Source organism: Colletotrichum costaricense (genome assembly GCF_030867565.1).
Source record: "Colletotrichum costaricense strain IMI 309622 chromosome Unknown Scaffold_24.1, whole genome shotgun sequence".
NCBI classification, from domain to species: Eukaryota; Fungi; Ascomycota; class Sordariomycetes; order Glomerellales; family Glomerellaceae; genus Colletotrichum; species Colletotrichum costaricense.
The window spans coordinates 431834-456307 of record NW_026848253.1 but is presented as its reverse complement, the minus strand read 5'-3'; the positions used below and the strand labels follow the sequence as shown (position 1 = coordinate 456307).

The window sequence follows — 24474 nt, the reverse complement described above, 5'->3', positions numbered from 1 at the left end:
CCGTGGTCGGCGTCGGGGTCACAACGTCAACCGACGGGTTGCCCTACGCGACGTCAAGATCCGTGGCACCGGACGGAGACACCAGTGTGCCCTTTGACTTGTTCTCGTTTGGAGCCAACGGGGACGTGGCGACCGCGTTCGCAACGTCCTGCGACGTCTGGGTGTTGTGGACCGCCGCATTAAAACCGATCTGCAACGTGTTTCTGCTGTTGCGGATATTATCCTCACTGGAGGCACTCCTTTCCTCTAACAATGGGGCGTAGTCGATGAACTGCTCAGCACTGTAGCGGTGTGTTGCCGGATCCTTGGACAACTTTTCTCTCTCCTTCTTCCAAAGCTTGTGGTCGAAGTTAACCCAGAAACGCTCCGACTGCTTCAATTCCTCGACAAAAGCCAAAGTCCAAGGATACACTCCCTGAAGGTCCCAAGATGAGAGCCCCTGATCAATTATTTCCTTCTCCCACATGATCCAAGGCTTCCGGGAGCGGATGGGGGGCATGTTGATGCAGCGGTAGAACACGATCTCGTACTGGTGCACCCAACCGAGCTCTCCAGAGCGCTTGCAGTCATCCCAGTTATGAGCAGTTGTGTTGCATAATGGACAGCCCAAAACAAATTCTGACTCATCCGGGATCAGACTGTCGCAGAGATAGTGGTGCTTATGCCCACATGAGCCGCAGACGGCAGTGATCTTGAATCTCTTGCTGTGATCAAGACACTCTATAAGATATCTCTCATGTTCCCAGACATTGCCAAAGATATCTGGCAGCTTACTCCTTCGCAGAACAGCACGTTTGACCAGCTCGACCACGACTTCAGGCATGGCAGGAATTCGTTGATGCTCCTGCATGCGATTCCGCGGAAGCTGCTGAGGTCTCTGATCCAGGGCACCCTAGCATTTGACACTGTGAACTCACGAGACGCGAGTTGCTACCCGGCAAAAAGACAGGGCATCTATGCCATTGACGTATACATTGAAAATCGAGGTGGGAAGTTCCTCGGTTACGACGAGATAACCCGCGTCATCACCGAATTGAAGGATTATATCAAGGCATACAGGATCAACTTGCGAACTCTACATGGTCAGCAGGCTGAAATTGCTGAGAGGATGCTCTTCAAGAAGGCATATGCCTTTTATGATGCATTTGGGACCTCGGCGACCAACAAGACACGTCTGATTAGCAACTCTGCCGACTTGTTTGTGGCTAATAACTTGGTGAAGGCGCTCTAGCGCAGACAGCGTGCGGCTACGGACCCTCGTCAATTCAGTGTGCATCAGATCCAAGGCATGCAGTATGTCGGATGCTCCGGTGACCTTGGTACCCGGGTGCCCGTTTACGCGGCCAACAATGCCCTTGGAGGCAAGCGCACACTGGACCCGACCTCGATCAATACGCCGTTGATACTTCTTCTTTCGGCCATCAAGGCTTCTGGGCTGGTGCCCAAGACGGTGTCGAGAGTGATACTTAAGACCTGGGAACCCCGATTGTGCCCATAGCAGAAAGGCTCGTCATCTCATTGGCGCGATCCAACTATTTACAGGATGGCTTGAACGTGGCCGAAGGCGGCGGGCAAAGGGGCAAAGACGGGACCTCAACCATGCGTCACATGGAATTCGAAGTGTTGTGTGTGCGGCCCTATTTCAGCACAAACATTCAGCTTTCCCTCGCCGACCTTGAGCAGAGACGCGTGTTTCCGGACAACCTCAAGGCGATTGACAGCGCTAGGGGGGATATTGTGAAGCTATTTCGTGAATACGACGAGCACAAGCTTACGCTGGACAGACTGCTTCAGCAGTGGGAGACCGAGCTGAAGAAGGTCATGAAGAGCAAGACGGACAGTCTGCGATTGCAGCACACTGCGGTCACTGCCGAAGAGCTTCAATGGCAGAGGCTCGACGATATCACAATGAGGGTGTGTCTACGCCTGGGGATACAAGACGAAGAAATCGAAGACGTCGAAGAAGTTGAGGGTGAAGATGAAGGGGCCATAATCGTGGACTAGACCGTGGCGTGGTAGAGGATTCCCTTGTAGGCGTTCCTAACACCGTGGAGTAGACCGTCGTGGGCGTTTTGCCGTCGTAGGGAGGCCACTGTGGGCGTGACATCGTGCAGTAAACGTCGTGCCGTCGCGCCGTCGTGACCACCGTAATTGAGACCAACCGTGGTTAGATAGGTGTATGGGCGTTGATAATAAGACTTGTTTCTTGTGAAAACCGTGTGCGATTATGTGTGTACTTCGTTTGTCTCGTCTATTCCGGTCGTATGTATTCAAGTTTGGCGATCTAGACGGCATCAGTTAGCTTTATTTAGTCAAAGGTGCTCATTATCGGGGTGAAGACATAGCAGCGTAATGATTAGGACTCAAGGGTAGGCGTGTTTATGAGAAAGCTGCAGAGTGATTAGCTCATCGCCGTACCCAACAAATACTTGACACTCACTTGCCAAACGTGACCGTGTGGCACCTTCTCATACACATTTTCACATCTCACTTGAGAAATGAGAGGGTCCATGGGACTTCATCCTGGCCAGCCCAGGTGTATAACCCATGGAGATCTCCCCCCATATCGGCTTCTCACACAGCATCACACCATTAAGCACACATCTCTCGTAGTGTATAATAGACTGATTGGCCTTTCCTCACTTATACGTTGCATTCGGCCAGGGGCCCGCCACCGCATTCACCACTAAGACCCGCGGGCGTTCGACTCGTTGTCATCCCGCAACTATTCTACCTGGCCATAGTACTAGATATTAGTGGACAACATATCACCAGGTCACAAGCCTCCGTGAACGGATGTCGCGTGGTCAGGATTCCTTGACGTTAGGAATAAGTCTTCCCGCGAACAGAGCAAAACGCGGTCGAGATAATCCCACGCCATAGCCATCCCAGAAAACGCCTTAGCTAAAGATATCACAGGCACAACTAAGCGTTTATGATAGTCGTAACCCCGTTACTGTGGCTAACTCCAAGATAAACAACTCTTTATAAGAGCTGACTCGCGGCTGTTCTTCCCGTGCCCTACAAGTCAACAGGCCTGTAACCAGGAACGCTACAGACGTACGACTCATCGAGACCAGGCGCCAGGTAAAGATAGTCACTATGATTGTCTGCACCGCTCGCGAAAGGCACGTTGATGGGCTTATTACCGCGAGTTCCGTCATTTCGACAAAGGGCCCCTTGCGAGGGTGAGAATCCTCGCGCCTCATCTCTACAAAGACGCAGACCGTCCCCGGGACCGTCTTCATACCACGTCGATCATGGGATCCGCGCATCTCAGCTGCGCCTCCCTCACATCTCTAAGCGTTGTACTAGCCCCTCCAAGACGGCAGACGTAGACCCAGGATCGAAGCCCCATGGAAGGCGTGATGGAATCGATGCACCAACTACAGCTTGTCAAATCGCATTCATCGCAGGGTCACAACTCGTTCATCGTTTCCCCGTCGAAGGGCCGTCAGTGTTCCTAGCCGGCTTCGCTTGAACGGGCCGGAGTAGAGAGGCATGCCTGCGTGCATCTATATCATCTCTGGGGCCGATAAGGAACCAAGCAGCGCCTTGGGTGTATGTGGCTCGGACGACACTGAGGACCAAGTGCTCGCCCGTTGGCTTTCCCAGCAGCCTCCGCTCGCTGGCGTCGCCCCTATAGAAAGCAGCCGATACTGCATCAGCGGCCGGACCAGCGTTGACTTGGCGTTCTGGGCCTCTCAAGCTGGGCGGCCAAACGATCGCGGCCAAGATTCGTTCGTCGTGACTATTCCCAAGAATCACATCGCAGGAAACTGCTTCGAATGCCAAGGCTCTAAAAAGGCCAAACATCACCTTCCTGACAACAGCTTGGCATTTGGGTACAGTTCAGAGAGGTGTACGCCCGCCGATTCCGTCACCAGGGATATCGATGACCTCGTAAAAGGGCCACTGGCTGTAGTGGGAGTATTCTGGCGGATATGTATATAGCTGGCGTATGGCTACATAAGCTCGGCAACTTATAGGTCTCGACGACTCGATATGGCGAGCTCATACGGCTTGGTCGGGGGACCTTTGGTGAGATTGTTGAGAGGAAGAGTAGCCAACACCGACGGCATCTTTATTTCTACGACAAGGACCAAGGTGTTGGCTCGACTCGACATGACGAGCTCAGAAATGAGTACGTTAGATATATGCTCGAGAGCAGGAAGAAGATCAATTCGGGCACAGAAGCAGCGTTTGGGAGCGATAAGATCACTGAACAATGCGAAACACCCCGGGGCCTTGATCAGCAAGTCGATGCCGTTGGGAAGCTTTTCCCTAAAGCAACCCATAGCAACGGCATACGTTTGTTTTAGAGCCACGACGTGGTCGGAGCTGGGGCTGGATATTCCTCATGCTGGCATAGAAAAGGTTGTGGGGTCAGCACGGCTCACCGAGAGTCATGGCCAACAGATAGCCAACAGAGCAACAATACAAATAATATCTTCACAGTGTGATCGTCCGGTAATTGAGTGTAACCAGCCTAGGTATCGCATGGGTGCCTGGCTCTGTTTAGCCATTAACCTTTCCGGGAGCCGCACGCATCCGACGAAGCCAAATAAACTTGCCGCGTACTACTTGTCGTGACACTCGCCTCGAGGCTGTGACGATGCATACAATGGACGTTGTTGCTGTGTAGTTGGCGAGCAGCTTGCCGTGGCAGCGCTCAGCTACATAATGACAGAATCCACCCCGAATTACATCACAGGTTGGGCGATTGGTTTAGTGGTATAATGACCGCTTAGCATGCGGTAGGTCCTGGGTTCGATTCCCAGATCGTCCAAAATCTTTTGTATATTGCGTGTTTTTTGCTTGATTCGACAAAGAAAATGGCAACGAAGATGTCGCGCTTCAGTTAAACAACCTCCCAACTGCCCTGAAGCTAATGTGCGCACGAGTCGCGATCTGTTGACGATGCAGAGTCACGCAACGTATCAAGGAGCTCCGTATGCCTCATGCGGGGGGTCCACTTTAAATCACGGAAGCAGCTTCATCATCGCATTCAAATTGTTTGCACTCCATTATTGATACTGGAGCTAATAGCAACACAGAGAAGAGCCCATCCAGCCCGTCCGACCAACGCCTAAGCCATGTTATTGCATTCGTGAGATGTAGCAAGTTTTCCGAAACGCCAGATATCCCGGGGTCGTCCACCCTCATAAATGTTACAGTTCAATCACGCCTCCTTGGCCACGTCGCTGGTCGAGGGCGTCGCAACATCCTCACCGACAGCGGCAGCTCTGAGGTGTGATGGGTGGGCGGGCTCGCTGGGGTTGCCTTGGGAGCTAGTCGCAGGCAGCAGATCCGTCAATTGTTTCTCTAAATACCCCATTAGCATCGACAACACCGGCGCATCTCGAGAAACTTACCCAAATCTCTTATGCGGTGACGGAGCATCTGATTCTCTCGGACCAGCATCTGAGTCTCGGCCTGGTAAAAGGCGCTTTCATCGCGACCGCCGAGGGTGTACTGTTCGCCGCTGTCGCCGCTTATAGATGTTGAGCGCAATCTCGGAGAAGCGCCGCGACTCGGGGTTCGAGAGCGGCGTTGGATATCTGCTCTTGCCATGTCAAAGGAGCTTCGGGGATGGGGCACAACCGGGGATCGCGAGAAGGAGCCCGAGGAGGGCAGCGGAGCGAAGCCCGATGGCGGCTGCGAAATGGGGGTTCCATGGTTGGATCTCTCAGAAGCAATCGCCGAGTCCTCGACTGCGGAAGAGTTCTGTCCCTGGCCAGCTTGGAGTTGCTGGAGCTGCAACTGCTGCTGGCGGATCATCTGGAGGAGGCGGTTCTGTGTGTGTCAGCTTGTATCAAGTTCGATGCAAACCTAGACATACAACTTGAGCTTCCTGCTCGGCTTCAAGCTCCTGGTGGAGCTCTCCCAGACTGGGCGCCCGATTGTGATGGGGGTCACCACCAGGAACCATCATGGGCGAGGTTGTCATGGGCTGCGGACTGGCGGTTGTGGCGCCAGTCTGCCCGTGTTGGTTATCTGCGACCATCTCACCCGGGCCGGGAAGAGAAGGATCGTTAAGCTGCAGGTTCATGAGAACCGTAGACAGTCTTCGGCCGGCGTTGGGTGACTGTCGACTTCGAGATACGGAACCGCTGGAGGAGCCTGGTTCAATTAGCGAGTGTTTTCCGATGCAGTAGGGATTACACACGTCGAGAGGGTTCGTTTTGAAGGCTAGCATTCAACGTAGCTGCGGCTTGCAGCGAGGTCGACTGGCGTCGCGGCGAGCCAGCGGGGGACTCCCCACGAGGAGCTGGACCGCCGTCCGCAGGAGGGAGAGGAGCTTCGCCGTTGGTGGATGACATTCTGGATCGGATGGGCAGAGATGGAGGAGATGAAGGAAGAGAGTTCAGGTCTGGTGCCATGTCATTTGTGAAGGACTATCTTGGTAAATCGAGTGGCTGATGAGGTGCCAGGCAGTTGAAGCGAGGGATCGTCGTCGCGATGGTCGCAGCTACCCATGCGGTGACAAGCGGGAAGGTGGGGTGAATGTGCGTCAGAAGTGGCGCGTGAGGTACCCAGTGTGAGGTAATGCCGAGGAGCGCCAGGGCGAGAGGAGCTATGGGAGCTGGAAGAGGTTGAGGAACTCGAGGAGCCTGAAGGATTCAGAGGAAAGGATAACAAAGGGCATCAAAGGCTGAACACAGTCATTGGTGGCATGCTTTCTGGATGTCTGGTGACCGACGATTCCTGAGTCTTGAGTCCTTCATTTTTGCAGGTCACGAGTGATATCGGTCGATCAACGAACCGCAGCAGCAGGTGCTTCCAAGTTGAGGGGCAGCGCACCAAGGCACCTTCCAGGTTCACTTCCTTACCTAAGGCGGTAGGTGCCCTGGGGTGACATCTTGCTCCCCACGAATCAGAGTGTCTGAGGTACCTGACGACGGGGACCTTCTTCGACTGCAAATTCTTAGTCATCCTAACCTGACGATGATGGCACCACATCCATCATGATCCATCATCCGGATAGACCGTGACCATAGGAGGTCATGGACCCGTTTACAGCCGTCTTTACACGCCAAATGCCATCTCCTTTAGCCGCCTGACTCTCGCCAGCTTAAGAAGGGTCTTGCCAGACTCTCTCGCGAAAATTACCCGTGACTCCGGAGTCCCAACTCACGGCCCTGAAATCACCTATACCTACCTTTTCAACGTCGCCTTGACCCGGCAAGCCACGGCTGCCGTTCGTGTACGTTTCCCACCTGAAGGGAGCTCTGGAAACAGTTAATCCAGCCGGCTGGCGCGCTGTCACCGAAGAGACTTGCGAGCGGTCTCCCGTTGTTTATCTTCCGGTGTCTATTCTCGTCGGGGTCCGTTCTAGCTGGAGCACACAGGTCTCAGGTGAGCACCATGCGCAAGCGGCAAGCCGCCGCCTGGGTGAGGTGATGCGCAACGGGGCCTAAGCTTTCTATTCTGGACATGTCGCCGCTAGATCTCCCGCCAACGCCGCCGGGCTGGGCAACCGTCGCAGCGACCGCTCCCGATCATGGCGCCGCCATGGCCTGTCTGGTAGAGTTGTTGGCCTTTGATGTCCAGCCCCGAGGGACCGGCCAGCGGCTGGTGGCGTCGATGCCCTCAAAGCCTATGTCGCCATGCCGGAGCTAGAATGGCGTAACGCATACCTCGCTGGCAGTCGCTCTCGCTTGTGACGATTCGGCTGCCAGGCACAATCCGAGATAGACCTACGTGCTGTCGTCTCTGCAAACAAAGAAACGCCACTGTGGATGTGGCCATTCGGTGGACCGTGTGACGACGGGCTACCGTAGTTGACCGTTGTAGCTATCAGATTTGTCTGACTTTGAGACATACGGATACATCGCCATAGCACCTTTACGAGTTGACGCAACGCTGGAATGTGGCCATCAAGCCCGCCAGTTGGGTTTCCGCGCTGCCCCGGCCTTACGACTACGGACGTAGCTTGCGAACCATTCGGCCGTGACGGAGAAGCACGTACAGCTGCGCGCCCATGGCAGCAACTGACATACGTCGTGAGCCTCAGTAATCGAGTTGGCACGCAGCGGTTGCCTTGGAATGTGACCACCGTTACGCTTGCAAGCATTCGCACCACTAAATCGGTTGGATCACAGTTGCATTCATGATGTGCAGTAGCCATCTAGCTAGGGCGCGATACAGAGACCCCAACGCCTAGTCACAGGCCCAGCAATACGCAGATAACGTGGCCGCCCTCTTATCTCGATATCTTGCATCATGACCTACGTACGTAGGGATTGACAGTCTGACCACGACAACGTTGAAGCCGTCAAAGTCAAATCCCAACGCCCATACCGAGCAGCCATCGCCACAAGCAAGCCGGCGCGTCGATCGGATGAGCCCGGATGCTGCTGCAGTAGCTCGTTGCCCGCGGGTGCCTTACGGACTTTGTGGTCACCAAGACTACAGACAAGAGGCTCATGGAGCCGTACGTAGTAGCCTTGCGGACAGGGGCATGCCTGCTTCGAGGTCACGAAAGAACCCGGCTCGCTGGTTGGTATTCCGGCGACCAGGGGGCTTAGACCCAGTCGGGCCCCGAGAGGTATGGATAACTGGGATAAATGGGAAGACGCTACTGCAGGAACAACGCGACTCCAAGAACACCATCGCACCAGGTCTTTCGTGTGCGATCCCTAGGGCAGGGCTGGAAGTTTCTTCTTCATGGTTTGCACGGCGTTCGGCAACGAGATTTGTGCTGCCGACGCTGCGTTATCGGCGTTTGGAGTTGGATCTTTGGTCCGAGACAGAAAATCACTAAGAGATCGAAAAACAGGGTTGAAACCTGTACGTAGTGCTCCGTAAACGGCTGTCGTGGTTGGGGTCCGCCCTGGACACAACATATCGGGGCCCCATCCGGTAGTGCCTGCGTGGCCTCGTTATCAACAGGGTCGGTTCGATATTGAACGATCCGAAGAGCCTCTTCCGAGTTGCTCGACATCGTCAAATAATTGTGGGATAATTCGCCCACGACAACAGATCTCATTTACAATCCGGGACCAGCGGAAACTTTTCCGGGGAAAAGTTCAGAGTCGCATTAGCTCGCAAGATGCACCTGGAGATGCACCGTGGGACACTCTGGGCACCGTTGCTTGGGATATGATGCTGCGTATCTGCACGAGCGCCGCGTTCTCTCGTCTCGCAAAGGGCTGGATGGCATCTGCAGTGGCCGAGCGGTTCGCAAACATTAGCCCATGCAGAGGCAGCCCACGTTGGAGGCGGTAGGATGCGATGCTCTCGGCAGGATTGGGGATCACCAAGTCGCACGATGTGCTCTCGCCACGCGTCTGTCTCGATACACTTGGTATTGGGACTTGACCCGTCGTTGATCGATTGCGGACCTCACCTTCCATGGAGGATCACCACTCGTTAGCCCTCCCAAGTGGCGATGGTGGCTTGCGAGAGTGTTTCGCAAGGTGTCAAGAGTCGACGCCATGGATCGCACCAGAGAGAAAGGAAGGCTAACATGATTCTAGACGCCGACGTGTTGGACCATGGGGGGGATTGACATAGAACACGGGGAAGGACAGGGCCGACGAGCAAGCGACGGGGGTGTTGAGATGCAACGACTTTGAGTTGGTTGATCCGCTTCGCCGCGCCTCCAATCTTGGCCAAGGGGCTGGCTTGGGTATTTCAAGGTGAAGCTGCAACTCGGATGCTTGGCAAGACGACTCGAGTGGGTTTTATCTTTTGCTGGAACAAAAGCCTTGTCATCAAGGGGCCAGGTCGTGGGGCTGCGGCAGGCGGTGCACATCTTCATAAGGTTCGCAGAGGGAGGATGTCATACGGGAATGGCCGCTTGGACAATTGTCCGGATTGAAGTTGTGCACGAGAGTCATCGTTGTGCACCCCGCCGGCGCCTACGACGAACCCTGCCGCGAGGAACCAACATGACCCAAGTCTTGGGACTGGAGAGAGAGCGGCAATCCAAGGAAGCGCGGATTCAACAAGCGACCTCAGGTAGTAGTCGGAAGCCAAGGTTTCGAGAGCTCGGAGAAATGAGAAATGGCGGTGCTAGAAGGGAAAAAGGGCCATGCGCAGGGACCCAAGCTCCCAAGCCATCATCTGTGCAGAGGGTTCTCGTGGTTCTAGGTGCCGTGGGTGGGCGATTACAGGATTGAAGGAAGCGGGAAGGGGGGAAGCTCCAACCCGTCGGTGGCAGAGGCTGTGCTGCGTTGGTGGTGATGAGTGTGGTGTGACTTGTCAGTCGTCATTCATGACTGATGGAGGGCGCAGATTTCTGATTCAGATGGATGTCGGTTCTTTATTGCAGATTTTTCCTTTCTTGTTTCCCCTTGAGCTCATTTCATATATTTGCTTTTCCAAACATCCATGGTGTGGTACGGAGTACTGGGTGCCAGGTGGTTCGCTCCGGGGTGGGGAAAACATTTCCGTTCCAGGATGTCTGCTTCGGTGCGGTTGGTAGATGAGTGGGGGAGCCATGGCCCGTCAGGCCCTTAGGGCCCAGGACAAGAACCACTGGGAAGCTTTGCCCAGAAAGGATCTATGCCACATTTAGCAGCGGAACGTCGTTATTTGCCCCTGCAGGAAAGGCCAGAGCTGCCCGCCCCGTCGGAATTTGGACGAAATCCGTGACGATGATTCGTTGCGGAGGGTGAGTACTTGTAGGGTGGCTTTTTGGCGTGTTTCCGTTTATGAGATACGTACCGACAGGAAGGAAGTTGTTCTCAAAACATCCCCGGAACAATTCATACTACGTAAGGCACTTTACGCAGGTTGGGAGCATGGGACACCGGTCCTTCAGCGTCTGTTCGCCTGTTCGTCCTTTCTTCTGCCGCGTCCCAAGGGTGAACCCAGCTTCTGTCTTGTGAACTTGAGCATGGTGACATGGTAGACCTGTGCTCCGTAGTGCGTACACAACTCGTACATGGCAACGAGAGACGAATTGTTTCTTGTTTTTGTTTGGGTGTGGTTGCACGGAGGATGGAAAATGCTGTGAAAGGCCACTTCTCGTCGTGGGCAACCGCAGTATCAGTCGTGTACCCGATGGAACGCTTCAGCTCATTGTTTCTCTCGTCACGTACGTTTTGTATACGAAGTAAAGGTAAGGCAAGGTGACTGTGAAGCAAGGTGTATGCAGTAAGGTAAGGTAGAGCATCGCGCCCTGCGTCTTATCAAAGGTACGTACCCTGAAGCCCAATTTCAGAGGGATCACCAAAAGACAGGATCACCGGCGTCGTATCGTCATTTCGTGGGCTGCTGGTGCTGCCGACCGGCGAAAACCGACCCAGGCCTGGCCCTCAATAATTGCAGTCTGTCAGGGTGTCACTTTGAGATTGTCAGTTGGTCGCGCCTCTTTCGGTTGAGGCTTTCATTTGCCGTCCGGCCCCAAACAAGAGATTTCTCTGGGTAGTATCGACCAGGGGTTCGCGAACGCGGCGGGCACACGACCCCAAGATGGATTCGGGCATCAGGGGATCCCAAAGGAGAAGAGGCCATCTCAGTTGCAACTTGCCAGTGTCATGGGTGCCGGTCAGGATGCAAAAGAGTGACTCGCCAATGCTGTAGTAATCCGTACGGAGTAGTCCTGCACAGGCTGCACTCTGCCACTCAGCACCAGCACTGTTGCTTGCTTGCTCTTGTTGCCAGCTAATTGTCAATTTGAAGAGTTTTCACTCCCTTTTCCCGCCTCCCAGCGCCCAGCTTCGTTGGTCCCCGAGTGGCCCCCTGTCCGAGAGTGCCGAATGTGGCCAAGGTGTGCGACTGAAATCCATCCCTCTGCTCATTGCCGGGACTACTGTATAGGTGTAGAGTCTGTATCTGTACTCTGTAGTTCGTACTCACGCAGCAGCCTATGACTACAGAGCGTCCGAGGCCCGAATATGTCTGCCCTTTGCTTCCGCTTCCGCTGTGCAGGGCTCGCTACATGGGACGGGACGGGGCTGAATGATTGGACGTATTGCCGGGGGCCCGCGAAGCAAGGGGTCACCAAGGTCCAAGGAAGAAAGAAAAGGGTATCTGTAAGGATGTCAGGATGGGCAAGGTTCAAGGAGGTTATTGACGGGGTCCAGCGCTCCCCAAGCTCCGGCTCCCAGCTCCCAGCTTGCCAGCCTGGACGTAGGAAGATGCTGAGGTGGGACGGCGGACGCGCCGTCTTCTCGGCGTCTCTCCCTCCCTCGTCATCAGAAGCCAAAGCGGGCGAGCAGAGGAGCATGCTGGCATAGCAGGTACTGAAAGTCAGCGTGTTGAGCAAGTTGAGGCTGATAGGTGATCGAAAATAGGTACCCAAGTTCTAGGTAAGTAAGGCAGGCAATCTTCAGAAACCTGAGGACTGAGGTGGATTTCATTGAGGGTACGTATCTTGCAGACCACAGGCAGGGAAGGAAGTGCAGTGCAGTGTGCAGCGGGTGCGCTTGCGCCTGTGATGCCTGCGCCTGAGCAGGTACCTACGCGGCATGACTAGGTAGGCGGGGTGCGCCTGTGCTGGGCTAGCAGCTCCCCTAACGGCAAAGTAAAATCCACCTACCTGGCCTAGTGGCCGAGCTCACTTGCACTTGTAGCGTTGTACTCCATCAGGTACCGCGGGTACCCACGCTGCACCGCACATCCATCCGCAGGTGGTCAATGTCCCCCTCCCCCATTGTTGTTATTGTTGTTATTATTACTATCGCCCGAATGCCCTCCCATTTCCTGCTTTTCGCGGGTGATGCCTCGTTTTATTTCTCTTCTCTTCCCCATCTGCCATTCTGACCCCCTTTGGTGCAGCTGGCCCGGTTAGGCAGGCCCTCTCTCAGTCCGACAACTTCGTACCCACCACCAACTTCCATCTCAACCAACCACCAACAACACAGTTCTGTGAATTGCTTCTTTCTGTCGACACCAAAGAGTACAAGCCAGCCTCCAGCTTTCAGCCTCCCGCCGCGCCGCGTCTACTTGCAATAGTACCGTCTTATACGCTCATATCGGACACGCCGCCTCGCAAGAAAACGAGATATCACACACTCATCTCTCGCTCGCCTCTTTGGGTCTCCCCTCACAACATCCTTCTCATCAGACCTTCATCGTTTCCAAACCCACCCCCCGACGGACTGTTGCCGGGGTTCAAAAGGTTCCACTTCAAAACCCTGCCAACAGTTCAATTGTTTCTTATGCCTACCGAGCTCTACCACTCGCACTTCCAAATCCACCCATCGTCTTCTGTTATGCCCATGCGCATTCTCGCCTTTCACTCCAGCTGTCTTATACTCACGTCACCGCCCGCGCTCTCACCACGGGACACTTCTCTCTCGACAACGTCTGGCTAGGTAAAACACAAAAAACCCCGTCATGGCCGATGTCGAGCCAAGCAGCCCTAGTGCTGCCAACTTTGCGGAAACGCTGCAGTACCGCGCAACACAGTCCCGCAGAGCACGACCGCCCGCCGTTGAACCAGCCACCGCAGACTCGTCGAACCGGGTTCCTCTGCGCTCCGAAAACAGGCTTAGCAGGCGCGATTCGAGACTGGGACTGAGGAGCATCTTTGGCAGGGCAAAGGCGTCCCGCGAAATCGACCCCTCGGCCTCGTACTTTGACACGGGTCGCCCCAATAGCATCCGCGCCTCGCTGGCGGAAATCAGCAACTGGCCCTATATGCGATCCGAAGTCGCCATATCCGGCACAAACTCATCACGACCGACGTCCGTCGCCACCAACAATGTGCCGTTCAACGACGCTTCCCTCCAGAGACGGCCCACCACTACCGAAAGGACCAAGCCACAAAACGCCCCCGCGAGGTCATCTCGCGGCAACCTCGCAACCTGGGACCCCCCACCACTGTTCCAGGCATACCCCCAAGCCATCAAACACGCCCAGCTTCCCACGGCCACGACGTCCGCCGATGTGATCCTCCGTCTCACCGACCGCAAGGGCAGCGTCAGCATCCGAGAGGACCTGGCTCACCTCGCCCTCACCCCGGAGCTTGCTGAGGAGCAGCTCGCCGACAGAGCCGTCGAGAAGGTGCGGAGGAAGCACCTGCGAACGCTGTCCACCGTTAGGCTCGAGTGGACGTCCAAGATCTACGTGCTCTGCACGTCCGGGTACCTGCTGCAGTACAACGGCGAAGGCAACTTTGATCGCCTCCCGGAAAAGGTGCTGCACCTCAGCAAGGACTCGGCCGCGTTCGTCAGCGACGCGATTCCCGGCAAGCACTGGGTTCTTCAGGTTTCCTCGGCTATGGAATCGAACGGTGTCTCTTCGGCGGACTCGCGCGGGTTGCTGTCCCGCCTGCCTTTCCGCGCCGCCGACAAGCGACACGCCGCCAACTTCCTCATGGTATTCGAGAGCGCCGAGGAGATGGAATCCTGGATCGCTATCCTGCGCCGGGAAATTGAGTCGCTCGGCGGGAAGAAGACCCTTTCGGAGACGGGCCGGCCCAAGGCGGATCCCAAGATTGTACAGCTTCGCGGGCAGCCGAGTCAAAGGACCCTGGTTGTACGGGACCCCGACAGGTTCTCGCGAGTGCTGCCGCCAGACTTTTCTCTTCAGTTGGAGCAGGCCAGGCTTCACGAGGACGACCGCCGCCAGTCCATGATTGACGCTGAGATGACGCGCGACCCCTCCATTGACGACATCTCCACCACCAACAGTATCATCTCCCATGATGGCCGGCAGCTCGAGAGCCTGCGTGACAGCACCAACCGGCTTTCGTACATCTCGTCTGGTCAGCGCACCTTTCTTACCTCGGCCGGCTCGTCGCCCGCATGCTCCCCTGTGCGCGACAGCTTCGCCAGCAGCCACCTAGACGACCTCCCTCCTGCAGAGCATGACTTGCCTGCTGCGAGACCCAGACCCAACGCCGCGGCCATCCTCGACCGCAGACAGTCTCTGCAGACTTCAGGCTATCTGGAGCTGCGCGGCTCTCCCATGTCGCGACCTCAGTCCACGTATACCGAGGCCGACTTCGCGCATGTGGCCGCCAACTTTAGCGTTCCCATGAGCAGGCGCTACAGCGCCGTCAAGAGCCCCTCGTCGAGCCCCGAGCAGACGAGGAGCAACCGCGACTCTATTTCTAGGATCGCCCGTAAACCCCCGCCAACGGCACTTGCCATGGCCCGCCCGTTGTCGATCGTGGCGGATCAGCCATCACCGGCGTCTCCGGCGCAGGCCCCCGAACTCTCGCAAGTGTGCGAGGAAGAACGGGAGCGCCCGAACCTGAGCCGCGATAGCATGGCGGAGTTCCCTCCCCGGCAAACAAGTCTTTGCCCCAAGGAGCAGGCTGTCACGGTCACCATCCGTACCAGCCCGCGAAAGTACGCCAGCTCGCCGTCTCTGAACCAGCTGGAGGGGTCGCCTCTGTCGCCGGGACTCCGAACCTTTATCCTCCCGTCAAAGACACCATCTCCGGCCTCGTCGAGCGGAGCATCCCGCACGTCTCCCCGTCCGCAGTCGTCGTTTGTGTTCCAGTCTCCGGCTCAGAGGGCCACCCAGAGACTCAGCGCACACTCTGTCATGAGCTACTCGCCACGGAGCGAGGACGTAGCCACTGGGCTCCCGATGCTGCCCCAGTCAGACTCTGTGTCGCCTCGATCCATGCCGCGGGCCCCGATAACACCTCCTACTCCGTCGAGCAAGCAGCTCCGAGTTGACCACTCCAAGGTCGTCTTGGGAAGACGCAGCATGCCTCAGCTGGTCGAAGGACCTCCGCCGGCACCGCCGCCAAACTGCGCGCTGCCGCCCATCCCTCAAAAGGCACGCTCTCATTCCAAAGCGTGACCTACCTGTCATTCACCTGGATTCGATTCATGTGACCACATCTTTTTTCTTATCTTTCAGGCTATGGCCTATAAAAACCGCCCATGGCGGCGCGGGTGTTGAATCTCCTATGTCTCTTATTTTGTTGTTGTTTGCGTCATACCCCTTTGCTGCGCAAATCGGCGTTTTATGGATAAAAAGGCGCCCTCCCCATGATATGCCATCTGGACGGCATTCGGAGTGTTTTTTCAATGGTGAACGTGCATCTCACGGCTGGTTTTGGATGACAAGGGAAAAGGCGATAGATTTCCCTGCGAGGGGCCCGATGACGCAGTGTATGACTTGTAGCAGTAGACTATGCCCTGAGGCAGTACAATATGAAGAACATTTGATACATCAAGGGAAGAGTGAAATGAGTGTGAGATGGCCTTGACAGCATGTGTGTCGGACCGCTGAGGCTGAGGTAACGGTTGCGAGACCAAAAAGGGCTTAGCGCCATCTGCCCCACACCGTCTCTGGTGGCGCACCACGAAAATCAATCAACATCAAAATTCCTCCAGTTCTAGACCCCACCACCGATTTGACCACCGCGACAAACCGCTTCAGGACTGCAAACCTCTGACGAATCCGACCGATATCGAGAACGGGATCCGATTACAGCGTATACGAGAAGATAAGGTTGCCCAACATGGCTACGCCCAAGACCAAGTACGCTCGACTCCTGCACACAACTTTGTCCGAACGAAAGGGAGAAAAAAAAGACAGCTAGCTAACCCCTCTCATTCAGGCACGACTGGGCCGACGACGAAGACGTCGAGGAGACGTCGACCGAGCTCCCCGCGCCCCAGACCATCAGCAACAAGGACGGCACCAAGACGATCATCACCTTCCGCTACAATGACCAGGGCAAGAAGGTGAAGATGACCCGCCGCATCCGCTACACGACGCACACCGAAAAGGTGAACCCGCGCGTCGCCGACCGCAAGACGTGGTCCAAGTTCGGCCTCAGCGCCAAGGACCCGGCCGGCCCTGCTCCCGACACCACCTCGGTCGGCGAGAACATCATCTTCCGCCCCAGCACGAACTGGCGCAAGGACGAGAAGGAGGCGGGCGAGGACCCCGGCGCCCAGGCCCTCAAGGACAAGCTCAAGGACAAGCAGGTCAAGTGCCGTATCTGCAACGGCGAGCATTTCACGGCCCGCTGTCCCTACAAGGACACCATGGCGCCCGTCGGTGCCGACGGCGCCGACGTTGCTGCGGGCTTACCGGATGACCCCGCCCCCGCGGCTGGCGGCGCCGGAGGTGCTGGCGGTGCCGGTGCCAAGAAGGGCAGCTACGTCCCGCCTGCGCTCCGGGCTGGCGCGACTGGCGGCGCGGGTGCGGGTGATAGGATGGGAGGCAGCAAGTACGGCGAGCGGGACGACCTCGCCACGCTGCGTGTCACCAACGTGCGTACCCCCCTTGACGACGGAGGAGTCCTGGTGGTCTTGAGAGCTGTGATACTGACAATTGTGTACAGGTTTCGGAAATGGCAGAGGAGCAGGAACTGCGCGACATGTTCGAGCGCTTCGGACGTGTCACGCGTGTGTTCCTCGCCAAGGACAGGGAGACGGGACTGGCCAAGGGCTTTGCTTTCATCAGCTTTGCGGACCGGGGCGACGCCGTCAAGGCCGCGGCCAAGATGGATGGTTTCGGTTTCAAGCACTTGATTCTCAGAGTCGAGTTCGCCAAGAAGGCGGCCTAAGCTGTTGGTCGAGGGTGGTGATGATGGGGATGAAGATGGCGGTAACGAATGTTTTGATGCTACTACTGGAGACACGGCTACGGCAATACGGGTTTACAAAAATTTGGCATCCGCTTTGGGGATAACGGTAGTTTTTTACATCCCTCGTTTTTATTTTCTCTTTCATGGAAAATGCAAAGACATGATCTCACGGGACTCTGGGTATGTGTGAGGACATTGCTTGATGAAAGAACCCGCCACATGATGACCCCGATATTCGAAACTCACAGATCACGGAACTGACGTTTAGCATCCATGATTTGAAATACTGTAACTAATCCAAAGCAGGTATCTGATGGGAAACCCAGACTCGACTCCGTTTCCGCCCCTTTTCTTCCACAACTCGAACTCAAAAAGCACACAGACTGAGACAAAGGAAAAGTAGTATAAAGATAGTAAACGATGATTACAAAAAACAAGTATTTTTCCAACAACGAGACGCCGGATGTAAACACGGAATAGCCGAGACTCCTCGTGGATGTAGAGATGTTGTGTATATTAATAGAAGAGTTTCAGTCTTCGTGCTGGTTTCCGTCATCATTATCTCGTTCAAGGCCGTGAAAAGTGTATTCAAAAACAACAATAGGAGATGAGTAGACAGTAAAGGAAAAGGGGGTGGGTTGTTTGGTTGGTTTGTGTCGTGTAGACGAAGTATAGCGAGTGTGGGTGCCGCGAGGGCGAAGAACGAGCGAGTGCCATCTCTGGCTAGTGGTGGTCGATTTGGTGATGAAGCTGTTGTGTCGATGTTTGTCGTTGTCATTGTCGCGCCGGCGCGAACGGAGGATCCCGTCGCAGAGCAAGTTCCAAGCGGCGAAGAAGAGGAAGACCTTCGCACAGAGATCCCATTCTAGGAACCTCTGCACAAAGACCTCAGTTTCTGATCCCCCTCAACCACGTAATCGACTCGACTCTGCGGATAGTCCATCAAGCAGCGGGCGTCTCCTCCTCAGCAGCAGGGGCATCGCCGTCCGCGGGGGCATCCCCCTCAGCACCATCAGCCTGGGCGTTCTCCCTCGCGAGCTTCTCCTCGAGCTTCTTCTTCTTCTCGAGGGCGCGCTGCTTCTTCTTGGCCTCTGCCTTTTGGCGGCTCGCCTCCTGGCGCTCGTCAAAGACGTAGGGGAGCGATTTGACGGCGCTGAAGGTGACGGCGAGGCCGCGGCTGAGGTGCTTGAAGCACTCGGCGTAGTGCGATTTGGCGTCCGAGAGGTCGGCGCGGGCGGCGGTGGCTCGCTTCTTTGCGCGGTAGGCTCGCTCGGCACGCTGGGCGCGCTGGTAGTTGTCCGAGGCCTGGCGGCGGTTCGTCCGGAGGAGGTTTTCCGTGCCCGAGGTGCCGGGGCGTTTGGGGAGGGGCTTGGAGTCGCCGGCGATGGAGGACGTTGGGGTTTCGCGGGCCATTTTGTGTGGTCAGGCTGTAATTAATTAAGAGCTTGTTGTATGTGTGTATGGAATGAATGTATACAAGTCACTATAGACTGTTTGCGAGCAAATCACTTGTAAAGCAGAGCAGGAGGGCCGGTGACTCTTCCGGCTCGTCTTTATACAACTACCGAACGATGCTGGGCAACCCATTTTGCAAAAGCGCATATAAATGAACACTGAAAAAAAAAAACGCGACAAATTTGATTTGGTCCCGATCCCAGGAAGGGGCCCTGGTGGTGTGGGTTGTGTTTTGATGGTAGTCATTCTAGAAGTTCATGCAAACGACCGGCGTACCCCGGACAGCCGTCCAGGGATGCCTCCATCATGGGAGCCGCCTGGCGAATGAGTGGTCGCGAGCAGTCGCCTTGTGGTAGCATGACAACAGAATCAAAACGCGTGGCGCGCTTGGATTCGCGTGATTTGAGTGAAGGGACGTTAATGGGAAGGGTTTACATCGTTGTGCCTCCTGAAGGGTGTTTCCTTGTGTCCATGGTCTTCTTCCCGTCTTCGCTGGCTCCGCTTGGAGCTCGTGAAGCCTTGCGCTTCAAGTGTTGCTGATGCAACGGGTTTGATCAATGTTACACACCATCGATCTGTCGTGCGTCATCTAGTTCGATACAGCGTTGGCCTTGATTATCACTCGAGAAACTGTCGTCAAAGTGCGGTGATGTTTGTTGACAGACTCAAAGCTTATCGTCAAGAGGTCTCCTATCGGCACGTGCATGATCTCGAGTGAGCTTGTACATTAGCTGGCCCGAGCGTCAAAGGGCCCTCGCTTAAAGCGCTCAAGCACCATGACGCTAGACCATGTTGGGATTGGGTCGCTGCTCCGCTAGCCGTAGGCAAGAGCCCCGCACCTGTGCTAGGCGTGGCGCGCTCACGCTGTAGACTTGTAGAGGAAGGTAAGTCGCTCTGTAGTCCAGGTTGCCTGAGGTACCAATGGTACACAGGCACGAAGAAGGCGCTGCTGCATCTCCCGCATTCGCGCTTTCCCGCTCGAACGAGAGAGAAGACGCTGGAAGGTTGAAGGATTTTTCCTTCTCAACACCTTACCCTGCGCAGGGGTGCTTAGGGCCACCAGTAACCACACGTGTGCAAGTGGTGTCTGACCTCCGTCTGTACAGTGCTAGTGAGAAGCTTCAGGCCAGTTTCTTTGTTCAAATGATCTAGGTATCTGCCGCGAGATGTTGCGGAGGTAGGTAGCTCATTATAGCTACCTTTTGAGGCAATGTAATCGGATGTCATCCGTGGGACCTCTCATTGGACCCTTGGTGCCTTCCATCTTCAAGAGCTCCTGCCGGTGCTGAATCGCGCAGGCGGCTCAAATGCTCGACTTCAATGTCCACTCCAGTGTTGCGGCTGCCCACGGATCACATGCCAAGTTCAAGTGTACTTTTCTCATTCCCCACGGTACTTGCACAATGTAGCGAGTAAAGACGAATTCAACAGTTGCGGGACGGGCGGGCTTTCTCAATCCAAACCAATCCAAATCAGCAGGAACCAAACCTAACCCGCCGGACTAGTGGGGCTGGTCGTACAGTGTAAGTGCGGCAGGTGCCTCCGTACCGTACCTTCCCAGTGCTTCCTCACAACGCTGCCTCCCATTGGAAACCTCCAGCTGCACCCTCAACCCTTGCCTGTGACGTTCTTTCCACGTCGTCCTTCTTCCCAACGTCTTGCCTCTTCGCCTGTCTTCTCTCCTCCTCTCTCCTCGCCTGAGCTCTTGCTCTTCTTGCATTGCTCCTGCTCGTTTCTCGCGCACACAAAAAGTCAACCTTGACACTGGCGGCTCATGGACAGCCTGAGCAACAGAATCATCATCGCACAACGCCCTTACCGACCCCCCTGCGTGTGAAAATAACCTAAACCCCTACATCGGCATCGTCGATTGCTACGCTGCTCCTGCCCTTGGCCTAGCATGAGCTCTTCCGCCGCGCCCCTCGCAAGTGATGTCGGCTCTCTGCGTCAGCGCCAGAGGCGGACGTCCGCGGCTGGCAACGGCGAGGATGGTCTAAACCCCTCAGCCGCCGCGGACGACCAGTCTGAAGACTCACTGCAAAAGCCCAACAAGACGTTTGGTCGAACTCCCGATGGCACAGGTGGGTTTCGCGGTGATGTGCTTTACTTGCTGTCGACTGACAATCGCCTAGTCTTCACCGTCCCCACCACGCACGACATGGTGTCGCAGCTGCTCGATCCGAGACAGCCCAAGAACCTCTCCGATTTGCTCGTCTTGGCCATTCTCGCCCTCCAGATTGTTGCGGCCTATTTTGTGCCCGGCAACCTGAAGCGTCCCTTGTTCGCGCTCGTCTTCCTCTTCTGGCGAGCCTCGTACAACATTGGCATTGGATACCTCCTCACCATCCAGTCCAACCACCGCAGGCTGGAGACGTGGGCCGCGAGATGGAAGCTCTTTGAGCACCCCTCGTCGGGAAAACAACCCCGCCCTTGGCTCTACAACATATTGAAGCGTGAGCTCGAGGCCAAGATCCCCGAGGACTACGAGTTTGAGAAAGCCCCCATGGAGTACAACACCTGGCTAGTCTTCCGCCGTGTCGTCGATCTGATCTTGATGTGTGACTTTGTCTCCTACTGCCTCTTTGCCGTGATCTGCGGTCGCACACCCGCCGGCGAGAACCCCTTTGTCGGTTTTGGACGATGGTCCATCGGCATCCTCTTGGTCCTCTTCAATCTCTGGGTCAAGCTGGACGCCCACCGCGTCGTCAAGGACTACGCTTGGTACTGGGGTGACTTTTTCTACCTCGTCGACCAGGAGCTGACCTTTGACGGCGTCTTTGAGATGGCCCCGCACCCCATGTACTCCATCGGCTACGCTGGCTACTACGGCATTTCCATGATGGCTGCGAGCTATGAGGTCCTCTTCATCTCAATCATTGCCCATCTCGCCCAGTTCGCCTTCCTCGTCGTTGTTGAGAACCCGCACATTGAGAAGACGTACAACCCGCCTGCCCCGCGTAAGCGCACTGCCTCGACGCCGCTTACCGGCCAGCCGGAGCTCGTCGCCATCAACGATGAAATTGTGGGTGACCAGGCTGCCACGGCCCAGGAGTCGTCGCCCGAAGCGCCCGCGCAGGTGCACAACCTGATCGGCTTGAACAACCTCGACCTATTCCGCATCACAGATACCTCGGTTCTGTTGCTCGGCTTCTACATGGCCGTCCTGACCATTGTGACCCCATCGACGTCGGTGTACCAAGTCCTGTTCTTACTGCACGCTCTGTTCTGGCGCGTGTGGTATCACCTCGGCCTGGGTGCCATCCTCGCGTGGCAGTCCCGCAATAAGTTCTGGACGAGACATTTCCTCAAGTACGGCGAGAGCCACACTGAGGCATGGAATCAGTGGAAGGGCATGTACCATTTGAGCTCTGTCATGTGCACGGGATCCTTCATCGCCGCGTGCTGGAAGATGTACTCGCCGCCAGAGGACTGGGCGTACGGCTGGGTCCTCCTCAAGCACGTGGTCGGAGCCGGCCTCGTCTCCCTCCAGGTCTGGACATTCATCAGCGTGTACGACTCCCTCGGCGAGTTTGGCTGGTTCTACGGTGACTTCTTTTACGACTCCACCGCCAGGCTGACATACAAGTCCATCTACCGCTTCCTCAACAACCCCGAGCGCATCTTTGGCACTGCTGGCCTCTGGGGCTCTGCCCTCATTACGTGGAGCAGAGCCATCTTCGTCATGGCTCTCGTCAGCCAGCTGTTTACGTTGGGCTTCATCAACTTTATTGAGAAGCCGCACATGCAAAAGACGTATGGTCGCGGCATTCGTCAAGAGGCCGGCCTGACCAAGTTTATCAAACGTTCGCTGCCACCGCCCGTCCAGGGCTGGCAACGCGGTGTCGACAAGGTGATTGACGACACGGCACAGTTCATTGAGGAGTTCCTCGATACCGCGCGCCCCAAGTTCGCTTCCGGCATCAAGACGATCGTCCGCGACACCTCGGCCCTGTTCAACAAGTACCCGGCTCGTCTGACCGTCACACGCCTGTCTCCGGATCTCGCTGGGCTAGACCCTAAGCTCTACTCCCTCTCCGTAGAAGGCACCCCCTCAAGCCTATCAGCCGCCAATGAGCGTGCCACGGGCAAGGAGGGTCTGACGGCCCGATTCCAACGCGGTGTCGAGACCATGATCTTTGAATATGGCGCCCCTTTGAAAGTTAAGTGGCGCGCTCCCGCAAAGCACGACAGCAAGGACTGGATTGGTCTCTACATGGTTACCGATAACCGCTCCAGAGAAGCGACAGAGGTGCCGTCCCTAGGCCGGTGGGTGCCTACGACTCCCGGCAGCTATGATGCGGCCACCGCCGACAAGGCCATCTTGATCCCCGATCGACCGGCTCAAAAGCAGGACGCGTCGGATCCCGACATTGTCGAGGGCGAGGTCATCTTTGAGGGCGATCGGCTGTGGTGGACTCAGGGCGTCTTTGAGTTCCGGTACCACCATGCTGGCAACCACCACGTCATGACCATCTCGCAGCCCTTTGAGATCCGCATCGGCAAATTCGATGAGGACGATGTCGAGGTTGACGCCAACGGCATGTACGAAAAGGCCGTCGAGCAAGCCTTGCTGCCTCTTGTGCAAAACTGCTGTGACCGTGACCACGACATTGCGCCCACCACCGTTGACGAGCCCTTTGGCGGCCACGTCGAGCGCGATGGCAAGTATGCCAAGAGAATCGTCTACGCCATCCACCAAATGTTTGGTATCGAATTCGCCCCCGCCATCGTGCCCGCCGACGGCAACGTCAGAAAGATGGCCTGGCGAATCTGCAATGCCAAGCAGGTTCTAGTAAGTTACTCGTGCTTGTCCATATGACACAAACTGACGTTCAATAGGCACCCTACAGTCTGTCTCACTCCAAGGGGAACAGCACTCCTACAACTTTTGAGAAGGCCTAAGCATCATGCGTTAGGCCTTACGCTCGTGATCTGCAATCGTACTGGAACATTAGGAGGGAAAAGTTGGCGCACACATTCAGATTGATGACTTGGTATTATGCACGTCGGTTTACCTTGGCCCGAGAGGCGACCGATGCCCGGCGCAACGAACAGGAATCGAGGATGGGAAACAAGAGCGTGTGGATGGGCGTCCGTGAGTTACCTTAGCCTGAGAAAGAGAAAAATAACAGTGACCGCGCTGCAGCGATTTGTTTTCGCAACACTTTTTTGGTACGCAAAGATTGACAGTCTCACGGCACAGCAAGTAGGAGAGCCCCCGCGAGAGACACGGCACGGAAGGACGGCCTGGCATTCCTGGTGCACACGGTCCCGAGGTGAGTCGTGCATAACCACCCGCAAGATGACCCTCTCTCGCAGATTCGATTGGCTTGGACTTTAGGCAAAGAAGAGGCGGTACCGGCGTTGGGATGGTTGAGTATGGAGACAATGCTACGCCCCCCGCATGAAGCTATAGTAAGCTATAGTCTGGGCTCTTGCGGTACTTGGTATCACTCCGAGGGGAGACCTGGAGCATTGTTTGCTCAGTCCGTAATGTCCACGCCGTCTTGGTACAGCGCCCATGTGTGCCAAAGAGTCAAGATTTGAAGTGATCATGA

The 24474-nt window shown here is 56.0% G+C and overlaps 7 protein-coding genes across 7 annotated transcripts; 4 read left to right on the top strand and 3 right to left on the bottom strand.

The window, feature by feature from the left end:
* Positions 1–43: 43 nt before the first annotated feature.
* CCOS01_15543 (uncharacterized protein) lies at positions 44–823 on the bottom strand (the record flags this gene model as incomplete). Its single annotated transcript, XM_060463682.1, has 1 exon — positions 44–823. The coding sequence occupies one exon, from the start codon at positions 821–823 to the stop codon at positions 44–46; it is 780 nt and encodes a 259-aa protein (XP_060305826.1).
* Positions 737–2004, top strand: CCOS01_15542 (uncharacterized protein; the record flags this gene model as incomplete). Its single annotated transcript, XM_060463681.1, has 3 exons — positions 737–1197; positions 1270–1459; positions 1543–2004. 3 exons carry the CDS (start codon positions 737–739, stop codon positions 2002–2004), a joined length of 1113 nt encoding a protein of 370 aa, XP_060305825.1.
* Positions 2005–5182: 3178 nt separating this feature from the next.
* CCOS01_15541 (uncharacterized protein) lies at positions 5183–6323 on the bottom strand (the record flags this gene model as incomplete). Its single annotated transcript, XM_060463680.1, has 4 exons — positions 5183–5325; positions 5376–5796; positions 5843–6123; positions 6170–6323. The coding sequence occupies 4 exons, from the start codon at positions 6321–6323 to the stop codon at positions 5183–5185; spliced, it is 999 nt and encodes a 332-aa protein (XP_060305824.1).
* Positions 6324–13293: 6970 nt separating this feature from the next.
* On the top strand, positions 13294–15717 carry CCOS01_15540 (peptidase family M20/M25/M40 protein; the record flags this gene model as incomplete). Its single annotated transcript, XM_060463679.1, has 1 exon — positions 13294–15717. The coding sequence occupies one exon, from the start codon at positions 13294–13296 to the stop codon at positions 15715–15717; it is 2424 nt and encodes an 807-aa protein (XP_060305823.1).
* Positions 15718–16384: 667 nt separating this feature from the next.
* CCOS01_15539 (RNA recognition domain-containing protein) lies at positions 16385–17440 on the top strand (the record flags this gene model as incomplete). Its single annotated transcript, XM_060463678.1, has 3 exons — positions 16385–16404; positions 16484–17144; positions 17216–17440. 3 exons carry the CDS (start codon positions 16385–16387, stop codon positions 17438–17440), a joined length of 906 nt encoding a protein of 301 aa, XP_060305822.1.
* Positions 17441–18403: 963 nt separating this feature from the next.
* Positions 18404–18874, bottom strand: CCOS01_15538 (uncharacterized protein; the record flags this gene model as incomplete). The annotated part of the gene is made up of 1 exon (XM_060463677.1): positions 18404–18874. One exon carries the CDS (start codon positions 18872–18874, stop codon positions 18404–18406), a length of 471 nt encoding a protein of 156 aa, XP_060305821.1.
* A 1942-nt stretch (positions 18875–20816) lies between these two features.
* On the top strand, positions 20817–23818 carry CCOS01_15537 (phosphatidylethanolamine N-methyltransferase; the record flags this gene model as incomplete). The annotated part of the gene is made up of 3 exons (XM_060463676.1): positions 20817–20997; positions 21049–23708; positions 23756–23818. 3 exons carry the CDS (start codon positions 20817–20819, stop codon positions 23816–23818), a joined length of 2904 nt encoding a protein of 967 aa, XP_060305820.1.
* Between the last annotated feature and the right edge of the window lie 656 nt (positions 23819–24474).